Below are 22604 nucleotides of genomic sequence, written 5' to 3'. Positions count from 1 at the left end.
CTCTGACAGGAGTATCTTCTTTCCTTGCCCTTCAAATGTGTGGTCTCCTCTTTGTAGCAGAGATCAGGGTGACCCTGATCATGTGACAGACTAATTCAGGAAGATAGACTGGGGAGAAAAATTTGATTTTATCTTTGGTGTTTTTTTAAACTCCCAGAAGCAGCTCATTGTGGAATCAGAGCGCTGGTAATGCCAGACAAGGGATAGTGGTAGGAGCATGTGGAATGGGGAGAGGAAAAGCAGGACTGTGCTTTTTCTGCTGCTTTCCTTTTGGATTCTAAAGTCAGTCCATACTTTTATTTTACAGCTTTAAGTGCCAGCAGTCTCTCTGGGCTGAGTTCAGATATCCAAGTTCCATCTCAAGATTTTGTTTCTGATATTTATTATAAGTTGCCTCTGAATTGTTTACACCTGCTTAAAGCCTTTAAGAGACTGTGTCGTATCCTGGTTGTTTCCTTTGGCCAGGTATAAGGGCTTAGCTGGAATTCAGACCTTTTAAGCATGACCTCTGGAAGTAAAAATTGCCTCTGTTGAGTAAAATCAATAATGTTGACATGTCTAAAACCTGGTCCTTCATTTTTCTCAGAAAAAATATGACTGGTTGAAAAGCATCATCCCTTGTAATGACGATAACAATATCATGTGCAGTATTTTCTTTTTAATGCTTTTATAAACACAAGTATCCAGAACAAGGCCTGTCTTGATATTAGCTACAAGACTGGGTTTAGCTTGGGTACTAGGAAAAGGTTCTTACCCAGAGAGTAGTTGGGCCCTGAACTCAGGGACTCCTCAGGGAAATTATCACAGCAGCAGCCTGGCAGAGTTCAAGGAGAATTTGGACAACACTCTAGGCCCATGGTGGGATTCTTGGGGTGGTCCTGTGCAGGGCCAGGAGCTGGACTTGATCCTTGTGGGTCTCTTCCAGTTCAGCATATTCTGTGATGAAAAATCTTAATACTGTGGCAAACAAGTTGATGTTACTCTTGCCATGGGAATCCATGTGACTGGGCTATACACAGGCACCTTGTGACTCTCCATCACAGCCTCCATCCGGTCTGTTTTTGTGAATTGCTCACAAATTGGTATTGCCAGTGTTGGGCAATCCCCTGGAGGGCCATCAGCAGGGAGCAGTTGCAGGCAGCAGGGCAAGGGAGCTGGTGTGTGAAAATACTTGTGTGTTTCATATAAGAGTGTGGTGAAACCTTGTGCTCCAGGGTTTGCTTGTGGCCTTCTATGTGTCAGTTGAACCTGTGCCCAGAGGAGGAAACTTCACAGTCACTGTCGGTACACTTTGAGTTCCTATTAATGGGCCAGGACTTTGTTTCACAGCATTTTAGGTGATGATAGCTTCTGCAAGGAATTGGTTTAATGTTTTATTAAATTTATTTAATGAAATAAGTTGGCAGTGAATCAGTCCTCAGCTGCAACAGGAAAATACAAGTATTATGTAAGATTTAAGAACAAAAAGTTCACTAAAATAGAAAAGTTCATGTCTGCTTCTGAAACTCTATTAAAAATGCTTTCCTAAGTGTTACTATGATTTGTCTTCTAAGTTTTGGTTTAAATCTGTTCCAGGCTTTAAAGTATTCCTTTCAGACACATGATCGCTTGTGTTTTGTTATGGAGTATGCGAATGGAGGGGAGGTAAGGGAAATACGATAATGTTTAATACTTTAGGATTTTCCTGTTCTACTGCTAATTTTGCTTGACATTATTTAGCTAAGGTCCATTTTTGCAATTCTGATTAGTCCAAGCTATCCAAGTTAAACAGAGCTGTTCACTGGTTTAACTAGCATGAAGAAGTAAAACTCAATTTTTTCAACTCCATTTTTAGAACACAGAGGTCTTGGGCATAGGTACATACTTTACATGACAGCAGTATATTGTAATCTGACACTTAGAAGTTCAAGAAGTCAAGGTTGCTTTCTAGTTGCTCTAGTTGCCAGACAAGTTTTAACACTTAAATTAATATTGTGAGTGTACAATATTATACAGGAGGGAGAACTAGAAACAGCTTACTACTATTACAGTCAGGAACGAAAAGTTGGAATATTAAAATTTCTCTAAATTGTGCATTAGGCTGTAGTTTTAATATGTAATTGTAGTTCAGTCAAAAACAGTTTTATGATTTTCTGAACCTGTAAGACTGTAGTACATGAACTGGCTATCAGCTTTCATCTGTGAATATATGACATAATTATCTAATAATTTAATTTATGATGCTTTTAAACACATTTGGGGACACAGTTGGGTGAGGATGGGAAGGGGTTTTCTCTTAGGTAATAGCACCTTCCAAGCAGGAACTGGGAGACATAATTCAGAAAATATTTAAAGTTAACAAATTATTGTTCTTGCAGTTGTTTTTCCATCTGTCAAGAGAGCGTGTCTTCTCTGAAGACAGAGCTCGGTTTTATGGGGCTGAGATTGTTTCAGCGCTGGATTACCTGCATTCAGAGAAGAATGTAGTTTATAGAGATTTGAAGGTATGTAGAAAAATCATTTTCAGGCTTTTGGGGCTTGGCTTTTTGTTTGTTGTTAAAAAAAGCAAATGATCCTGAACTATTAAGAAATCCTTTCCTGACTGAACTTTATCCAAACTGTTGTTGCAGCTGTTGGGCTGGACTTTACAGGATGTCTAAACCCTTTGATAGTCCAAGAGGCTGCATAAGGCATATATTGTAACTCTGGCAGCGTTTCAGAGAACATGAAGGGTTACTGGGCTACAGGGGTTTCATTTTCACTTGCCTGCTTATGTTCTGAGAGAAGCTTTGCTGATGCTTCTGCATGGTGGAACATAATCCTAGTCTTAGCAAAGAGATGGAAATTCAAACTGCATGGATGTTGTGCTTCCTTGCACTCTGCTCACATCGTCTTCATAGCAGCTGCTTGCAGTCAGAAAACTGCCTAAGCTTCAAGCTTAGGGAGCACAGCAGGGGAAAAGAAACCCAACCAAACAAGGTATCTTAGGGCAAAGAAATGTGAGAAATTCTTGAGGAAAATGCAACAATAGCATTTTTTTTCTTCCTGAGAAGAGTTTTCAGGGTAGGATGAAGTTCCTGGTAGATCCTGAAGATCCTGGTAGTTTATTTAGGGGCAGTCTGAAATGAAGTATGCTCTGTAATGTTTTCAGACTAGGTCAGATTAATTTTGGGATCTCTGTTGGGATTTTATCTGCCATATCACCATGATTCTCCTGTAATGCACTTTACTGATACACTGATGAAACTGGCCTAATACCTGAGTGACTTTCTGAAAAATTAGAGGCTCAGGGTGGGATGAATACCATATGCTGAGTAAATGTATATAATGATTCTCATTTAAAGGGTCTCTTTGGAAGTGGTTCCTTAATGTTGCATATTATTTCTGTTTTATTTATTTTATGCTATTTCTTACTGGTACAGATTATTTCATAAAATCAGAGTAAAAGCAGGGATGAAGTTGTGTGAGAGGGAATACTTAATATACTTTCTAAAGAACTGTTGTTCGGTTGATGATGATGTAGAAGCATGAATAAAATGTTCATTTTCTGTGTTCTTTATCTGTGGTTGGTTACCCCAGGACTGCAAATTAATTACTTAATGTTGCCTAAAAACTGAGGAAAACGTTACAAATGTATATTTACATTTTACATGCTTTGGCAGCTGCTGTGACTCTGACCCCAGTGAGGATGAGGTTCAAAACTGATCTGAAAAATTCATGTCTTTGATTATCCTGCTTAGGACCAGTGTATGTTACTCATGTCTTTTAATTTGGCTTTCTTTCCCAGTTGGAAAATCTTATGCTGGATAAAGATGGACACATAAAAATAACAGACTTTGGACTATGTAAAGAAGGTATCAAGGATGGAGCAACAATGAAGACTTTCTGTGGCACTCCAGAGTATCTTGCGCCAGAGGTATGTTTATGTTGGGTGTTGTGTTAAATTGCCTTCTTACGTGCCTTCCATGGTAGCAGTAGGAGTACAGCATAAATTCCTGTGCCATGATGTACTCATGCACTAACTGCTGTTATATAATTACACATCCTGAGACTCCTTTATTCATCATGATCTGGAACACATCTTTAGCATAATGATACATGATAATTTTTTGGCAGGCTAGTTTCTTCCACTTGATGGAATATGTACATTTTACTGGAACAGGGCTTGTTTCTTGTATCAGATACATAATTTAAAAAAAAAAACAGCCTTTCTAATCACTTCAAATATTTCATGAGAGATTACCTTTTTTGCAGCTTTCTATGTGTTGTCCTATTTCAAAGGCATCAATAGGACTTCACTTAAGAAGTAAAAGTATTGTCCAATTATTTTACTATTCGAGGACAGTAAAGGGTGACATGCTTTCAGAAACAGGACAGACCAAGCTTTTTCTGCATTATTTAGCATGGCATACATTAAAAGTGCTGACTATTTTATGACTAGAAAAGCACACAAGATATTTCTCAGTGTTGATTTGAGCACTCCAGTTTCAGAGGAAATAAATCCAGGCAGGGGATCTCAGTTCCCAAACAGGATGTTTTGGGGAATTTATTTTGGTGGCAATCTTTTTATTTTCCTTGTCAAGTGCAAAACACAAATGTGTGTTTGCAGGTTTGTTCCTGGAAGCACTCAGAGTTGTGCAACAGAGGTGGTGTTACAGCTGGGAGTGAGTTAGGGATGGATGAGAAGTGAAGTCAGGTTGTAGGGGATGCGCGCATGCTTGGTGCTCTGTGGGCAGGCTCTGGTTCCTCTGCCCACGCTCTGAGCTGTGTGGAAACAAACTCCTGGACTTGAGAGGCACAGAGCCTGAGCCAAAGTGGTGTGCCTTGCACGAGGGCTGCTTCCCTTGCAATGGGGCTTTGCTTCCCATCGTGTTGACATTTCCGTCCTGCTCGGAGCACACGCAGAAGTGAACCGTGGGCTGACGGCAGGTTATAGATTGTTGGAACAGCTTTCCTCTGAGTTGGGAAACTTGAGCATTGCGAACTGCCTAGAATTGAACTGTGTAAAAGTAACAAAGGATGGGAAACCAGTGTGGAGGAGGAGTATTTCTGCTGAGAGCTGATGTCTTTGCTGATCAGCACTTTTGTGCTCCCTGCTTTCATAGTGGTGGCAGCATGCTCTTGGGTTTTGTTTGGTTTCTGTGTTTGTTTTTTTTTTAACTCCCAGCTGCTTTCAAGGGCCTCCAGTCCTTTGTAGTAATGAAGAACACAGGCACCTGTCGAAGTAGCTTGCAGCAAAGAGGTGGAGCCAGTCTCATGATGACTGCCAGCTTTTCTCCATGGATCACCAGAAGTCTTCAGTGAATCTAAATGGGGGTCCATGCACCACAATTTGAGATTTACTGATGCAGAGTGTAATTAGCAGCATGACAGAGTGTTTATTATCATAAATATGGCTTTTATTTTAGCTTCCCTCTTAAAATCAATTGCTGAACTTCAGTTTCTCATCAAGGATTTTATGAGGACGCTAAAAATATTTATTGTTTTGGGTTTTCCTAACTTGGAGTATGGGGATTCCCTGTGCAGGCAATTGGGCTGTTCTTTCTGTTCAATTAGTTGCTATTATTTTTTCTTTTTAATATTTATGATGAGTTACCCCATCCAAAAACCCTGAAGGACAAATCCTTTTGATTAACTCAGTTCTCTCCCTCACTTGCAAATCCCATCTGTGAGTTGGAGTGTTAAATTCTGGTTGTCATCTGGTTGATAGCATGCAAAAAATCTGAAAATCGTGTTCAAGCGATCTTCTGTGTGTTTAAGGTCATACAGCCTTAAAAGCAGGGGTGTCGATGCTCCTGTCTGCATTTGTAACTTGAGTCCAGCACAGCAATGTGTCTGTACAGTTGTTGCATCGTTGTTTTTAGGTTCATACTGGAATCTCATGCATGGATGACAGTGACTGAACCATGTCAACTTTGATGTGTCAGATGCATCAATGGCTGTGATGTTTACAGCTGTTCCGCCTTCCCTTTCAAATTCCGTCTCACAACAGTGTAGAGCTGCTTGTTAGGAAATAATGATCCCTTCATTTAAGTGAAATGACCTTGTTACTTTACTGCTCCCCAGCTATCCAGTGTGTTACAATAAATGACGGATGAATGCAGTGTCTTTTTTTATGGTATATTTTTGATACAATATTGCTCTCTTCTGTGCAATCACTAATACGAGGATATGCTCATTGTGCTAAAGAACTTTGAAGAAATAAGCATTTTATACTCTGTTTAAAATTAATGTAGATGAAGGAAATCATTGTAGTTAGTAATCTAGCTTATAATACAGAGTATTAATACACTTTTTCAAGTAACATCTGAAGTGTTTACTGCATTTCGAAAGCACCTGTAACATTAACTACGCACAACAAAGGTCTCTGTGGTTTTCTTTCAGTCTCTCCTATTGCATCTTGCATATTTCTGCATATTGCAGCAGCTTAAAAAATAAAAATACTAACAGGAGGCCGTGTGAGTGTTTTATTTTAGGGAAGCCAAGTGTAGGGGAGTGCGAACAGGAAGCGCTGGTTGAGCGGGGTGACTCAGAGCGGGAACTGCATTGTCACACAATCTCCGTGAGCCTCGGGAAGGACGGGGCCGGCTCCTGGAATCCCGGCCGGCAGCTGTGCCGGCCGTGTACATGGAGGGGGCAGCTGCACAGCCAGCTGTCGTTTGGTGTGAATCATACGGCCGGGATGCTGTAAATAGACCGACGTGGGGTAATCTAATACCTGGCAGCCTTTTGATTTTTACTGCAGGCCCTCTCCCTCGTTCAGATAATTAAGGGGAATAATTAGTGAATAAAGAGAGGCAGAGTGCACAGAGCTGTTACATGAAGTGCCTTGATTCTTCTTTTTTATATGCAAAACCTTTATATCAAGATTTTTTACAGGTTAAGATCTTGCTTTTGTTAAACTTGCACTGACTTGGACTCTTTTTTAATTTTAAGTGTTAAGCATTCTGAATCACAGGAATGTAAAGCTCACAAAGACACTGTGCAGCAAGAAAACAGGATGGTGGTGCAGTTGTGGTTTGTGCTCTTAGCAAGAGTAAGCAGCTCAGTGCAGGCCCCTGCAGGGAGTAAAGATGATAACTAAAAGCTGAGGACAGGGTCTGGAATATGAGATGTTGGTGTCAGCTACAGACAACTGCATAGGAGACACAAAGTCTAGAGAAGTCCTTGTAACATCCACTGCACCAGCCACAAAACTCTGCCTGCTCCCTTCAGCAACCCACTGTGCAGAAGATCAGAAATGCACCGTGGCAAAGCTTCTCTGGAGCAAGCAGGAGAGGTGGAGAGCACTGCTGGGGTCCCTGCACCAGCCACTGCTTTGCTAGGTAGAAGTGCCCAGGGGAAGGGAAGCATGAACTGTGCTGGGCTCCTTTAGCTGTGAGACCTGGCAGAAATCCACCCCACTGACTGTTCCTGTGTTTGCAGCCCTCTGTGCAGAGGCAGGAGTGCCTTTGGAGCAGGGCAAGGGGTTGGAGGGGAAACATTTCCAGACGATTTGGCTGCCATTTTACAACCTTAAAGCCGGTCAGATGTTAGGAGTGGTGTTCTGGCACTTAGTGTTTAATGTAGATTAGTCATTGAGTATTTGTGGGTGGTCTTTTAGGATGTGTAGAGCCACCCCTTTGGGATGCAGGTTGATTAGAAGATGATGGATATGTTTGGCTTTTTGCTTGGTGAAGGAACAGGTTGATGGCCTTTTCTCCCTGTACTGGCTCCTTGGTAGGTTGGGGTTTTTCTAAAATCTTGGATCCCATTTGGAACAGTTTGTGATGAATAAGTGAGAGTTTAACAGCTGGCTCTGTAATGTGAGAACAGTTCTTGACCTTTGGACTTTCAAAGGTTGTGCTTATCGTGACCATAGTGTGAGGGAGGGTGGGAGAAGGAGGACAAGGAGGCTGCTGTAACATACCTGCTGCCTCCTTTTCCCTCCCTCTGCTCACTCAGGATGGTGAGCATGGATACCAGTTCTTTTCACATGGTTCTTCTGCAAATACTCTACTTGTAGATTTGGCTATGTCATGAAAGATGGACTTGCTGGGCTAAATTTTGCTTCTTGAGTTCTGTGTTCATGCCTGGCTTGGGAGTGTCTTCTAAAGCTTTTTCCTTACATTCTGCAGGTTCTGGAGGATAATGACTACGGCCGTGCAGTAGACTGGTGGGGTTTAGGAGTTGTGATGTATGAAATGATGTGTGGCCGGCTCCCTTTCTACAATCAGGACCATGAAAAGCTTTTTGAACTCATCCTTATGGAGGAGATCAGATTTCCACGCACATTGTCACCTGAAGCAAAATCCCTCTTGTCAGGTTTGCTGAAGAAGGATCCTAAGCAAAGGTGAGGCTGTTGCTTAATAGTTGTGCTTTTTTTAAGGTATTTGAGACAAAATTGTAATTTAATTTTTAATCCGTTCAAAGTGATTATCCAACAAGATGCAGCGAGTGGATTTACTCATTTATTTTTAACTTTTTATATGAGCTGACAGTGTAAACAGTGACATGAAGCAGCTTCAGAGCTGAACTTCAGAGTATGGTGGCTGCCATTAATGCGGAACTATAGCCTGGGAAAAAGCAAGTTAACCCTGCCTTTGGCTGTAATAAGTCCAGTGGCTGCTGTGACTTATAAGATGCTCTACACCAAATGCTTTTACCTTCTGTTGCAGTTGAGACTGCTGTCCTTTTCCTGAATTTTTGTCTAGATCTGTGCCAGTGATTTAGCGTCCTGCTTTGGACAGTAGGTGGTGATGTTTGTACCATGTTTGTGTTGGAGTTTATACCATGCTCAATTGACTTTTCTTATTTCCTCCTTTTGGTTTTTTTGTTTTGTTTTGTTTTGTTTTTCTTTTATTGCTGTATTTTTTTTTAAGAATAACCCTTGATTTAAAAACAAAACAAACAAAAAAAACCAAAAAAAGCCTCTAATGGCTAACAAACAGAAAATAGAACAAGATCCAAAAAGGATGTTGACCTTCACACAATGATAAACATCAGTTAAAAACCTGCCATCTTGTCAACCCAGACATTTTTAAAACAAATAATATTGTGACTCTGCCCCTGATCTCCTGTCCTGAACCTTCTACTGTTAATGGGCCCCAAATAGGAAACCTTTCATGTGAGGTGCAAGCAGAGAATTCCGGTTTGCTTTCTGGTGTTTGTTTAGTCTGTGCATGTGTGTGCACATAGCAGGAAGATGGGGTTTGCCACTACCTGGATACTTGTAGCAAGGATTTCTGTCATCACTGTAGGCTATTTCCATGGCTGTTTTGTGATGGAAAATCCTGTTGGGAGGTCTCGTAATGCAAATCCACAGTTTGTAATACTGTGGAGGATTCATCTTGGAGGTGCTGTGGGGAGCGGGGCACGGCTGCAGCCCGGAGCATGGCCAGCCCTGTACAAGTGGCAGCAGCTGCACCCCCTCCTGCCGGTGCCTGTGAGGGGACCTCCAGGAGAAGGTTGTGTAATTGATGAGCAGCCCCCAGGCTCTGTGCTCTGTGAGCCTGGCTGCAGCCTCTGCCAACAGCATTCCTATCCAGTAAAGCGCTGGGTTAAATGCAATTGTGACCCTTTCATAGCTTATTCAGGTGGGGCTTTTCAATCACCGGGAACACAAACAGCATCTGCTGCAGTTTGTTCTTAAAGGAGCATCTCTGATGAACCAAAATGCAATTTGTTTATAAACAAAGAACACCCACTCGTTTCTAATTACGAGATTTTCCCAATGCCAATAATTACTCCACAATATGCTCGCTTTATACAAATAGCCACTTCTTCACATGGATCTTCTGCAGGCTTGGAAGCAGTGCTGCTCTGATCTGGTGGACAGATGATTTTCATGCTGCTGATAGAAGTAATTGTTGACTAGACAAGCCTGTACACGTGCCTAATTGTAATTATGCTTAGTTACACTGGTGTTTCCTAAGCTTTTCTGGATCATGGACTGTTCTTAAATACTGGTTTCTCTCCCATAACTGTTCCCATAACTTTTGAACTGAAGTTGTGGTTCGGCAAATCATCTTCACTTTATGACATTTCAGGCAGCATGGAGAGCTGATCTGGAAGCACTAGAGGTAGAAGTCGTGCATCCTGCCCTTGTAGTGTTATGCTCTGTTTTCTGGGTGGTCTGGGTGCTGGAGTGGGTGCCTGGCATACTTGGTAGTTGACTCACAGTGAGCTCATGGAGCCATATGGACAAAAAACAGCCAGAGAGCTACTGAAATGCATTCACTGAAAAGTTATATGGTGTATGATAGTCTGATGCTTTGGGGAGCCACTGTGTAATTCAACAGAAATCCCCTCTTCCACGAAGCCCAGTGGCGGACAGAAGTTGTATCACTGTATTGCTTGTGGCAGAAAGCTTCAGAATTGGCAGCATAACTTTGGATGTACTTCAGAGTGAGATGGAGGAGGCAGCCAAAACCATGAGAAAAAGGAAACTGGGGGTTGTTGTCACTTCCCCTGAAATAAAAAAAATCAACCAACCCAGCAATACAGGTTGATATAATGAAGCTCAGTGCCAAGGATAGTTTAAGTTAAATATCAAGGAGCTGGGGAATTGTGATCTGTGTCAGTGAATTAAATTTGAAAAACGACCCGTTGTACCTGAGCTGGATTTACAGGAGCAGTGTTAGCACTCTGTGTTCAGTAATACCACTTCAGTCTCAAGCTCCCAGGCATATGGAGAAAATGTGAAGAACAATAAATTGCATTCTGCTTTTAATCATGGCTGTTTTCTAAATTTGGTCATATGAAATCCATTTTGTAAGAGAAAAGGAATTTTGAAGTTTCTTTTGGGATTGATAGAAGTTTATTAATCTTGTAATGTGTTCCTTAATTTTCCTAAGAAGGAAAAAATCTATTCTGTAAATATTTCCTGTTAATGTGACCTGAAATTCCCCTTCACTGCTTTGTGACATGGATCAAATGAAAGAAAGTAATCAGGGCAGTTTTCCATACATGAAACAACAAAGTTTTTACCTTTTATTGTTCTTATTCTGGCTGTGGATACTGCAGCCTATAAAGGTGTACATGGATCAGAGCACCCCATGTAAATGGGCTAAGTTTAGATGGATGGGCGGGTTTGTAATTAGTGTCTTGCAAGCTCCAAATCCTGTCAGGTTTTTAACTTCAGAGAACTTTAGGATGGTTTAATCTGAATTTTGATGGTTGGATTTCCACTACATATCTTAGTCCCTGTCATAGGCCAGGATTGTTCAGCCTCTCTCGGATGGGGTTTGTCACAGGCTGCTTCACTGCCTCTGTGGTGCTGTTGGACCTTGCCATTCAGCAAGAATGAGAGGAAGATGATGCAGCATTTCAAAAATACCTGTTCAAAGATCTGATGACTTCACAGATTTGCAGTTGTGGCTTTGGAGAGCTGAAGGTGCTCCCTGGGACCTGGTGGTCAGTTCTTGCAATGACACAGAGATCTGGTACTTAATTCTTCCCTAGCCATGATGGTTCTTTCCATATCCACACAAAACTTTGGCCACAGATGTTCAGGAATGTCAGAGTCAATCAAGCCCTTACTTGTATGAAAAGCAAACTCCTTGTTTTTTTCCCCAGTGAAAGGAATTTGTAGTTAAGCTGTGTGTCTGTGTCCTCTGTGCTGCTCTGCTGCAGGAAGGTTAGATGGCTCTTGAGCACCCTTGCTCTCAGGGAGGTCTGCAGCCCTCACAGCCACTGCTGGCATTGGAAGAGTTAGAGATGACACTTGTGGGGACTTCAGGGGCCTGGAGGTGGTCCCAAGCAAGCTGGAGAAAGGTAACCTTGAAGAGCTGGTCCTCATGGACAGCACACTTGGGTGCCTTGTGGACATGCCGAGTTTTGGAGCCACACTTGACAGGTGACTTGTGTTTGCTCCAAAACTTGGGTGCCTTGAGTAGGAGAGTGCTTCTGTCTCCAGACAGCTCCAGTGTCCTGTGTATCAGCTGAAGTGCAAAATGCTCAGATCTTCATGTTTCTCCAGGTGCTTTGAGACAAGCTGAGATCTAGTTGTGTATGATAATTTTAGTCGAAATCAGTTCTGTCCACAGCGATTTAGAAAAACTCAAACAGTTCACCCACAGAGATCTAAATTGAAGCTGAGAAAAACATAAAAGGCAAGTTTAAAGAATTTTTCTCCCAGCTTTCCAGAAACCACTACTTCAGAGGCTTCCCAAGCTTCATCAACCTCAAACATGACTCCCCTCGATTACTTTATGTTGTGAAGTGGGAGTTTTTTCAGTGCTTTTTGGATCTACCATATTTGTGTCACATGCATGTGGTTAATGAAGAAGTGGGGGAAGTAAAGCTAGCTGCATTAGGCTTTCCAAAAGTTTTAATCTCTGAGCAGGAAAGCACTCAAAGACTCCATGTACAGGGCTTTGGGAAGAATGTGGCCTTTTCCTTCCAAATCTGGAGTCTTCAAATCATGCTGTTCTCAAAGCCAGAGAGAACTTCTCTGTGCTGATAGTGCTAGTCACAGGAAACTGATGTGGTTACAGCTCCCAAATCCTTCCTGTGGCTATTGGAAGCCTCTGAATGTAAGGGCCATAGTAGAATATGTTACTGGTGTCCATCTTGACTGTGTCAGAGCAGGAGAAATGGGAGTCTGTGTGACTTGGAGCTGGTGACCACCAACAGCATTGGCTGGGCTGTTCTTGAGCCTGGTGGGGATGTTTGTGCTGTTGTAGAACCAGGTTTGGGGGCAGGGGTGACTCAGAGAAATCATGTGAAGACGGGACTGGAAAGCTAGAACTGTGCAGGTTTCTTTCTAAAGAGCTGGGAATGGACCTGGGAGCCGAGCACTCTGTAGTTCTACATGGGCAAATAGAGATATATTATTTTTCATGTGATCCACTAATTGCAATCTTCCTATGTGTTTATAGACTATATTTGTATACACATGTTAAAAATAAAGTACAGCAAAATATAAAAATTATTTGTACATTATAAATCTGTGGAATGATGGCTGATTGCCCTCAGTTTATGGAGCACAGACATTTGTCATTAAATGGTTAAAGGGACTTAAAAGCAATATGCAGTTTCATAAAAACATAAAGTAATTTCATTTTAATATTGATGTTGCACTTTATTAATAATTTTCACTTTTAAATTTAACTAAAGAAAGTCTCTCAAGTGTAGATAGAAGTTGAATGAATAACCAGAATTGTTTGGCTGTTAGGTTTTGAGGGATGCTTTCTCTTGTTTTTCTTCAAATTGCTTTTTGGCCACTATGCTTTTTATTATATTTCTTTGCATACTGTAAATTTCTGTAGCTTTTGCTTTTCAAGTCCTATATATACTATTTTTGGTTCTGTCTGAGGACTTAAATGTGCAGAATTTATTATCCAGGAGTCTCTTCAGAGCTCTTATTTCTGCTGTATTTTTCTTTCTTTATTGCATGTCTCTATGAAAGACAAACCTGCTGCTCTTTATGTTCTCACTGGTGCTTAACAATGTTTTTTGTGTTAGTTGCCAATTTAATTTTGTTCTCCTTGTGAGGGACCTTTCATAATAATGCTGGAAAACAAAACTGTATTTTGGAATAAATCCACATCCAAAATACGAGGTTCCTGTTGTTTCACCATTCACTTTGACTGTAATTTTTAAAAGGTAAGTAAAGCATCTGGAGTCTTTCTTGGCATTTCCCTGAATATGTGTTTGCCCTTCATGGAACACAGGCTCATATTAGATAAGATATTCTGCAAAGCACTTGTACATGGCTGCAGGCAGCCAGCCTTCCAGCCTGCTTCTCTGCAGAACACCGTTCAGGTGCTTCTTAGCTCAGAGTCACTGCTGACCTCCTGTGCAGTCTGGTGACATCCGTGCGTAAGGAGGATTGACTCCACCCTCTTCACTGGCCATCATCACTGTGCTGTGGAAGCAGCAAGGAGTCTGGTAGAGACTTGGCAAAGCCACTAGACCTGGGGGGAACCAGCCGAGAAATGATTACTCGCGGAGTTTGTTTCTGTTCCCAGGCTGCCCTGGAGTTTGTCCCTGTTCCAGGCTGCTCTGCAGCTGTAGAAGGTGCTGCCAGGCAGATGGGAGAGCCCTCGTCCAGCTTGGTTTGGCCCCTGGGGCTCTAGGGTGGACCTGGGTTGGTCTTAGAGCTCACCTGGGGAGGAGAGAGTCACCCAGGTACTGGAAGGCTGGGGAGCTGTTCCACTGCCCATTTCCTAAAGGATGATAAGGAGCAAACCCCTTGGGTTCCTGTGGCACTGGAATGGAAGAGGGCAAGGAAGCAGCGCAGCCCCTGGACTGTCAGGCACCTCTGCTGCTGGGTGTCTCTGGTACAGCCATGGCCTCTGCCAGTTGCCTTCCCTGCAGATGGTGCTCAGGCATGGCTGAGGGGTTGAATGCATCAGGATCCATTCCCAGTCAGCGCAGAGAACAAAGTGTCACAGTATTTGACTTTTCCACGCTGAACTGTCATCCAGTGCTGTCCCAACAGCATTGTGCCTTCACTGCATTCCAGAGCGTGTAGTCTCAAGCTGTAAAAATACCACTTCAGTGGGTTTTAGCACAGCCTTCATATTTTCTCTGATATTTTGAACCAAACCCCTCCCCTCTGTCCCCAGATAATCATGAATTGGGGCATGGGGTTACCACACGTGGCCCAGAGGACTTTCAGGGCCAGATGTTGTGCAGCAGTGGATGAGGTCTGGCCAGGTCTTGGCTTCAGGCCCAGAGAACAGGCCTTGTCCCTGATGTCTGTAACAGTATAACTCTAGCCTGGTTCTTGTAGAGTCATTGCTTCCAGCTCTTGAAATGGGGTCAGTATCTCAGTTTGCCAGTGGCACCAGGCATGGGAGAACAGGCAGGTCCTAGAGATCAGCCTGGCTGAGCATGTAACACCTGAGCGTTGTTTTAACCTTGTTACCTGAGTCTCCTGCTGATTACCCGGTATCGGTGTTGTTTTCTCCATGCCTGTCTTTGCTTGCAGATGTGGTTCAGTCTTTTAGAGAACATTTTAACCTCCACAGCAAAATTTAAGCATCAGTTAGCTCAACACTGCAGCTAAACTGATTGCATCTATAAGCTGTGTGGACAGTTTTATTTTGGAATAAAAGTGCTTTATCTTGATATACCTCAAGTCAATAAAACACCCTTTGTGCTTTCCTGAAGCCAAAGAGGAGGAAAGATTTGCATATGCTGTGATATTATCACTGCAGTTGTCAACTGTTTTCTTTAATGGAAATTTAAATCAGGTTGCATAAATCAGTTTGCCTTAAAAAGCCTTGTCTTTCTTTCACTTCAGTTTTACTGCTGGCATCACTGTGCTCTAGAAAACTGTAAAGGGATAGTTGCATGTTAATGTAGAGAGAAGGATCTGTGGCTCAGACCTTTCACTTTACAGGATCTGCTGTGGGGTCCCCAGGACAGCATCTTTCCTGAAGGGCAGCTTTTTAAATTGTGGTTATTTTTTTTTTTCTTGGTCTAAGAGAAACATTTTTTCTAATTCTGTTTGTAAGCCTGTTCTTAAATCTTTTAGTGGAACTCTGTTGAAGCCTAAAATAGGCCTTGCACAAAAAACCAAACACATAGCAAATGCTAGAAGTGCTCCCAAATGCATTATATAAACTCAGAATTTCTTCAGTACACTGCAGTAAAAATTGTATTAGGAAAAATAACTGTACTCAAACATTTAATTACTTATTTTGCCTCCTACAGGTTAGGTGGCGGTCCTGATGATGCCAAGGAGATTATGCAGCACAAATTCTTTGCTGGCATTGTTTGGCAAGATGTATATGAGAAAAAGGTATTTATACAACTGTTCTGCCAAGGTGAATTGTAGCTGTGGATATATCAAATGTTTCAAATTTTGTTGCTCTCTAAAGGTACACAGAAAACCTCCACAGAAAAGGTTTGTAGTTGTTTTAGCAACAACTCATAATACTGTAATCAGATTACTCTGGATTTTTATTTTGTAATGATAAGAGTATTTCTTAATGAGGTACATGGTTTTATGGCTGAATAAATAGGATGTAATCAAAATAGCTTCCAAATTTAGAGAGTATATAAGCTTTTAAAATGGCTTTTCCTTTAACTTTTGCTGCCATTTCTTGTTGTTGACTGATGCATCCCTTGCAAGCCCAGAGTTGCTGCTGGTTCCTGAGCATCTAAAGCCAGACTTTCTAGAACAGTAGTAGAAGATGGGCTCTTCTTTCCCATTGCCTTTTTCCTGCCTTTTCAATCTAATGTCAGCATTCAAGACAAGTCCAGTAGGCTCTTACATCAGCCCAAGCCTAATACTATTTTCTGTGTGTGGCAAAGGACTGATAAGAAGTGTCTGCACTTCATGGTATTTCTCGTGAGTTTTCCTTGAGATCCACTGTGTTTGTTGGCTTTTCAGTGAGTTCCACTGAAGTCAAAGAGCCCAGCCTTTCCTGTAAGAACATGTTTCATCAATTGTCTGTGCCTCACTGCCCCTTCCTTCTCAGATAACTACTTCACTCCTCCAAGATGCCCTGCTTTGTGCTCTAAGGGTGGTGTGCTGTTGTCATCTCATGTTCAATTCTCAACAGCCACATTTTCATAACACTTGTGAAACATAGCCAACTAAAACATGGGTCTGCCGATTCAGAGCTCCTATCTACTGATGCCACATGATCTCACTTAATCCCAGCCTTTCCTGATGTCCCTTCTTCCCTCAGCAGTCCCTTGTGGTATCAGATCTCGTTTGATCTCTAAATACAGTTTGGTTGTCCCTCTAGTTGGTGGGAGCAGGTAAGAAACGTGGCAGAAAGCGAGTTCTCATACTGTCGTGGGAGCATTGTCCAGTGCCTGTATACAGCTATGGAAAGGGCTCTGTTTCCTTCTCTTTCACTTCCTCCAGATCTGTATGGCTAAAGGAACTGAAAAATCATAAAGTGAGTTTTTGTGCCTTGAAAGTGTGGATAAGATGTTCGACCTCACCCCTTTCAAAGCATCCCTTGACAGAGAGCTGCATGCAGTCATGAAGGCAGGAGAGAGTTCCACGGAGTTTATTCAGTATAATATGAAAAGTTGATCTGAATTCCTATTCTAAGCATTAAATTGTCCCCATTTTCACCCAGCTGACAAGCTGAATGCTTGAGGGTTTGCTGGTTTTATGAAGTTTAAGGTAAAAAGCTGACAATGGTGCTCAAATGTTTTGAGTAAAGTTATTTGTCATTTGGTAGTAGTCCCAGTTCCCTGAACAGAAAAGAAATCACAGAAGCTGGAGGCAATGTTTTATTTATCCATAGGACTGAGAAAGCCTTCCTGAATTGTCCCAGAGTGGTACTGATTCAGATTATTCTGAAAACTGTCAGGAAATTCCAAATACTTGCATCTTTTAGAGAAAACTGTGTGCTGAATGAGACTATTCCTGCCCTTGGCCTATCCAGGGAGACTAGATCCACTCTTCGTTTGTGTCCCATTAGTGTTTGCATCTGAGGTAGGCAGGCTGTGCAAATGGAGCACCTGTGGGTGATTGCTGCCTACATTCTGGGTGGCCCAAAGAGGGTTTTGCAGCATTTACCTGAAGTGCAGTCCCATGGATTAAAGCTGGATTTTGTCAGCTGCCGAGAGGTATTTATGTGTTAAGCTCGGTTGTTCCCTACCATCTCCAGTAATGCTGAATATGTGTATGAATATGGGCTTGGGTAATCCAGAGCATCTGCTTTGTAATTAGGCCTTTTGGAAACATAGCTTTGCTTTAAATTATAAGGAGCTTTGAATACCTGGGGTTGTCCCCAAAATTTAAAATGTTTATTAGGCTCACTTGCAAGAGTGCTGTCTGTCTCTGGTGCAGAGAAAGGTACAGTTTAATTTTCAGTATTTTGACCACCCACAAGCAAAACATACTTAGAGATTTTAATCACATGGGGGGATTTTTCTGGTCCTTTTTGTCTCTTAAACCAGCATGAGCCTGCGGGTACCAATGCTGGTCTGCAGCCGTGGGAGGCTACAGGTGGCACCTCCCTGCCAGTTGAACTGCAGAGCTATTGCAGTGACAGCTTTTCAGTAAAGTGACATATTTGCTTGTTAAAGCCAGCGTTGGAGCTTTCTGCGGCTTCCCCTCTGTTTCCAGCTTAGCGCTCAGAATTTGACAGCTAGGGGGAAAAGATGTCTTGTGGGTACATCATAATCTGTCTCAAATTGCTTTTAACAGATACTAAAATAAAAAGGAAAATGATACAGGCAGCGCTAGCCCATTGCACATGTGTGCTGGCTTGGGATTGCTGCTCAGAGTCGCTCCAGTGTGCTCAGTTCAGGTGTCTGCTGCAGTGCCCAAGTCCTAAATCACTCTGTGCTGTGCACAGCAACTGGGGGCACTGTGAGTGCCAAAATCACCATTAGCTTAAAAGGACAGATAGAGCTTCACACACATGCACAGCCTGTCAAAAACAAACCCAGCGTTGCCTTGGGAAGCAGGCAGAAACTGCTACAAGGAGAGAGAGAATAGAGTTACATGAGGAAGAATCTTCATGCTCCACAGGGCTTTTATATGTAATATGTTGGTGTGATTTGATTGAGAAGTGTTATTAACATTATAATGCAAAGCGTTCCGTCTTCAATAGCTTCAGGGAGCTGCAAGGCTCAGAGTGACTGCTGACTTTGGGATATCCTATTTCCTTTTCCTTTTTAAATTCAGGACATAAAGACCATTTCTAAGGACCTAATATTTTTTTTTTTTTGTAAGGGTAATGTCACCCAGCTCCTTTAAGCCATTCTTGGGCACAGAGAATTGTGAGTAATGGTGAAAAAAAGATGATGAATATATACTATAATTGTGCTTTCTCATAATAAACAGAGCTTTTATGCCCCTAAATTTTTAAAGATTGATTTTAAACAGTAAATGCTTCTTTGTATGGGGGAACGCTGCCATATGTTTACATTACATTTCTTACAGTCTACTTTGAAAATGAATGCATTTGATTGGATTGCTGTTCATAAGACAGGAACTGTTAGGTGCTCTCAAAACAGATCATCCTGGTGATAGGGAGCTTGAAACATTGGTTTTTCTTATTTGCCAACTTGACAAACAAATGATCCTTCACATCCAAGCAGGAGGCAAAGTCTCGGGGGTGGGGAAGAGGTGTTTGGTGTATTCAAGATTTGCTGATGTTTTCCAGGTAGTGGTTTCTGTTGGTGTCATTCTTGTTTGTACAAGTGCAGAAGTGCAAGTCTTGGGGTCACTGCATAATTCCAGTTGGAGTAGGACCTTGCTAAACCTCTCCCTGCAGTTTTGGATTGGAAGCTCAACACTTCCTCAGTCACACTCCTAAATTGCTGCCCAGCATGGCTGTGTGCTGTTGACAGACGGCCGTGTGTAACCGCGGTGGTGGGCGAGCGGGATCCCGGCGCTGTTCCCTGTGCTCGGCAGGGCTCTGTGCCGTGTTTGCATCCTGGCTCTGCCGCCCCGTGCAGGGGAAGGTGAGCAAGGTCTGAGTCCTGGCTCTGCTGCCCTCCAGAGCTGTCCATGTTCCAAGTGTGCGCATCTGTATGCAGCCAGCTCCCCGTCCCAGGCACGCTCCTCCTCCAGCCCCAGTCAGGCAGCTCCGCTCCATCTGGAGCTGCTCTTGCCAGAGCTTGCCTAGGTACACATGGGTGATTTCCAGCCTGTCTGCCCAAGCGAGTCTCAGGAGGAAACCCCAACAAGTGCAGCTCCTGGTGTAGCAAGAGGAGGATGTTCACTGCTGACTGGGGTCAGCTTTTTGTAAGCACTCTAGCTTTTCAAAGTTTCGAGTTGACACTAAACTGCTTTTGGGGACCAGGAGTATTAAAGCTCAGTGTTGCTTCTGCCTCAGCCTAGAATTCTGCAGGGTTGGTCAGCCCTCCAGAATGAGCTGCATGGGAACAGTAATGCTGTAGCTGAAACTTTTTGGTGACTGTTACAACCCTTGTGGTGATACACAGGGTTAGTTGGTAAGTTTCATATCACTAAGCATCTTTCTTACCCATTTTCATCCTCCTTAAGCATAAATATGACTAGATGAGGTTGACAATTTCCATATCATTATGTGGGGAACTAGTATGTGTTATTTTTAAACATTGGGTCAGTGTGTTATTACTTGAAGAAATTTTAGGACTCTAAGTTGTCTTTGTGCAGTTAAATCCTAGGAAAAAAAAGCCCCATAAATAGGAAGTGCACACCTAAGTAAGTATTTTTCTCTATATATGCTTCCTTCTTTGTGAACTGGTGTTTTGTAGATGTTTTAGGAATGTAGAAAAAGGTGCTGTAGCTTATAAGTATGTCAAATTCTACCTGTTTCAAACAGCACTGCAAGAACCTGTAAATGGACACATTTTGTTTCCTTTTCATAGCTTGTACCTCCATTCAAGCCACAGGTTACATCTGAAACAGATACAAGATACTTTGATGAAGAATTTACAGCGCAGATGATAACAATCACTCCTCCTGACCAAGGTAAAGTTTTTCCAAATGTTTCCCACTGTGTTCTCCATACCACCAGAAATAATTTTCCGTGATGGGTCTCTTCAGCCCATATGAAAAAGCATCACTTTAAACTTTGAAGGTTTTCCATTTGTATTTGACCAAGACATTGGTAAATTGATATGAAACTTTCCACATCTTTCCAGTTTTGGAAATGAAAAACCTGTTTAATAAGAGTGAAATTATTTGTACTGTTGCCTTTTCCAAATCTGCACATTCCCACTGGAAATCAGTGATAATAATGAGTTTTGCTCACGTCCATATCCACATGCACTGTGTATATGCAAGCAGTCAGTTGAGCACGGACTAGTGTCCATATTCAACCGAAATATTGTATTTTTGTGATACACATATTTGATGCTCTCAGATAGCAATTGCCAGAAGTTCAGAACAGTAAATGTGGATTTAAGCAATGCAGCTCCTAGCAATTTTAAATGGACATCTGAGCATCTATTTTCTGAAATAACTTTGCTGTGCATTATCTTGTTGATTTGCTGAAAATAAAAAAAAAAAGTAGCAAATGTTACCTAATGTGTTTTTTTCCTCTTCCAGATGACAGCATGGATTGTGTAGATAACGAGAGAAGACCTCATTTTCCTCAGTTCTCCTACTCAGCCAGTGGAACCGCTTAATGTTTTGCCATTCAGAAACAAAACAGACTGCATTTTGGGGACCTTACTTCAATGGACACTAGAGAACTTTCTATATTATCAAGTTACAAACTGTGTTTGTATTACAACTTAGGTGAATTTGTAGGAAGCCTCACAGATTCTGTATTTAAAACAATTCTTTGATGCATTTTTGAGAAGGAGAACAAATCCATTCTTTAAGTATTATGTCAAGGCTTTTATGCTGAATGACCATAGGTTTTTAAGAATAAACACCAAAACTGTTTACTTTAGAAATAATTAAGGTATTCAACATATCAGCAACTCTGACCAGAAAATCCCCTTATTTTATTTATTTCATACAGTTCATTATCTAAATACAGAATCTGCACTCTGAACAATTAGATTTATATAGGAAGATATAAGACTTTAGTAGCTAGTGCAATAATATAAGCAACAAAGTGAACAAACTCTGGAGGGTTACAGTTCAAACTCATTTTGGACAGCAGTGAAGTGTCATCCAACTCCAGAAAACCAACTATAGGAACAGCATTAATGGCCTCAGTGAGGTAAATCAAAAAGCAAAAGTTATTTTTGTTATAACATCTGCTACAAGACATTACATATCAAACTGAATCCGGTGGGATTGCCACGCCGTACAGATGAGTATTTCATTCTAGACAGTGCATTTAATTATTCCATTTGCATAGAATTTAGGAATACTTCATAGGATTGGCTTCTCAGAACCTAGAAAACACTTGATTTACCAATCTAATATGAAAGGCAACAACACAAAATCACCCACTTCCACCACTGTACAGAAATATCACACAGGTCTAAGTGAGAAATCATCCTCGTGAACGAGTCAGCCAGACACGAGTACATTTGGCACTGAAGTAATGACTTGTTGCCGCTTTTTGTTTTTTTTTTTACGAAAAGATATATGAATATATATAAACACTTAATGATTTTTTGCATCATGCCGGATCATTTCTTCTTTCTTGAGTGTGCATTAAAGGTATCAACCAACAAACAGTTCATGGTGCCTTCTCACTCTTGAAGATTCAGTTTAACAGTGTTTCCCATGTATAAAAAAAACTAGGTTAAAACTTCATATGTGTTTGAATAATAATGGTGTTCAAAAAGTGAACTTTTTTTTTGTTTTTCATTTTTAATCTTAGTGGGAAATTCCCCACACCCTATTTTTGTTGTATCATGTTTCTTTGTAATTTTCATAAAAGCAGTCTTATTCTGTCTCTGCTGCAAATAAAGTTATTCCATTGTAGGTTGCGTTCTTTAAATTGTGCTCTTTTTTTTGTTTTTTTTCATTCTCTTGACTGTATAAAAAATGATGACATGTATTCCAGTTAATTAGCTCTTAATATTTTTATTTGAAAGGAAGTATAATATGAAAACCCTCTCTTCCCCTTTCCATCAGACACTGCTGTGCTTGCACAGACAGCCCATCATCTTGATTTTTTAACATTTAACTATAGGATTTTTACTCATGATAAGAAAGTTTCCCTCCAAATACTTCAATAAAATTACTTTAACAAGTTAGGTTCTTATTTCGTGTGCTAGGAGCCTTCTGAATTTGTAGAGATGCAACAACTGCTCCAGTT

At 41.5% G+C, this 22604-nt stretch overlaps 1 protein-coding gene across 1 annotated transcript in view; it reads left to right on the top strand.

The window, feature by feature from the left end:
* The window catches only part of AKT1 (AKT serine/threonine kinase 1), a 72690-nt gene extending 50407 nt beyond the window's left edge, over window positions 1–22283 (top strand). The window contains exons 8-14 of the mRNA XM_005520078.3: window positions 1576–1644; window positions 2358–2483; window positions 3767–3895; window positions 8097–8311; window positions 15625–15712; window positions 20245–20347; window positions 20927–22283. Coding sequence (XP_005520135.1) covers window positions 1576–1644; window positions 2358–2483; window positions 3767–3895; window positions 8097–8311; window positions 15625–15712; window positions 20245–20347; window positions 20927–21006 — 810 coding nt within the window. The 3' untranslated portion in view covers window positions 21007–22283. The remainder of the gene's footprint in view (window positions 1–1575; window positions 1645–2357; window positions 2484–3766; window positions 3896–8096; window positions 8312–15624; window positions 15713–20244; window positions 20348–20926) is intronic.
* Window positions 22284–22604: the final 321 nt, after the last annotated feature.

Source organism: Pseudopodoces humilis, chromosome 7 (genome assembly GCF_049639895.1).
Source record: "Pseudopodoces humilis isolate 2021_Gansu_Grassland_sample_001 chromosome 7, ASM4963989v1, whole genome shotgun sequence".
Taxonomy (NCBI): Eukaryota; Metazoa; Chordata; class Aves; order Passeriformes; family Paridae; genus Pseudopodoces; species Pseudopodoces humilis.
The sequence above is the reverse complement of the archived record's forward strand: the minus strand, read 5'-3'. Positions and strand labels throughout refer to the sequence as shown.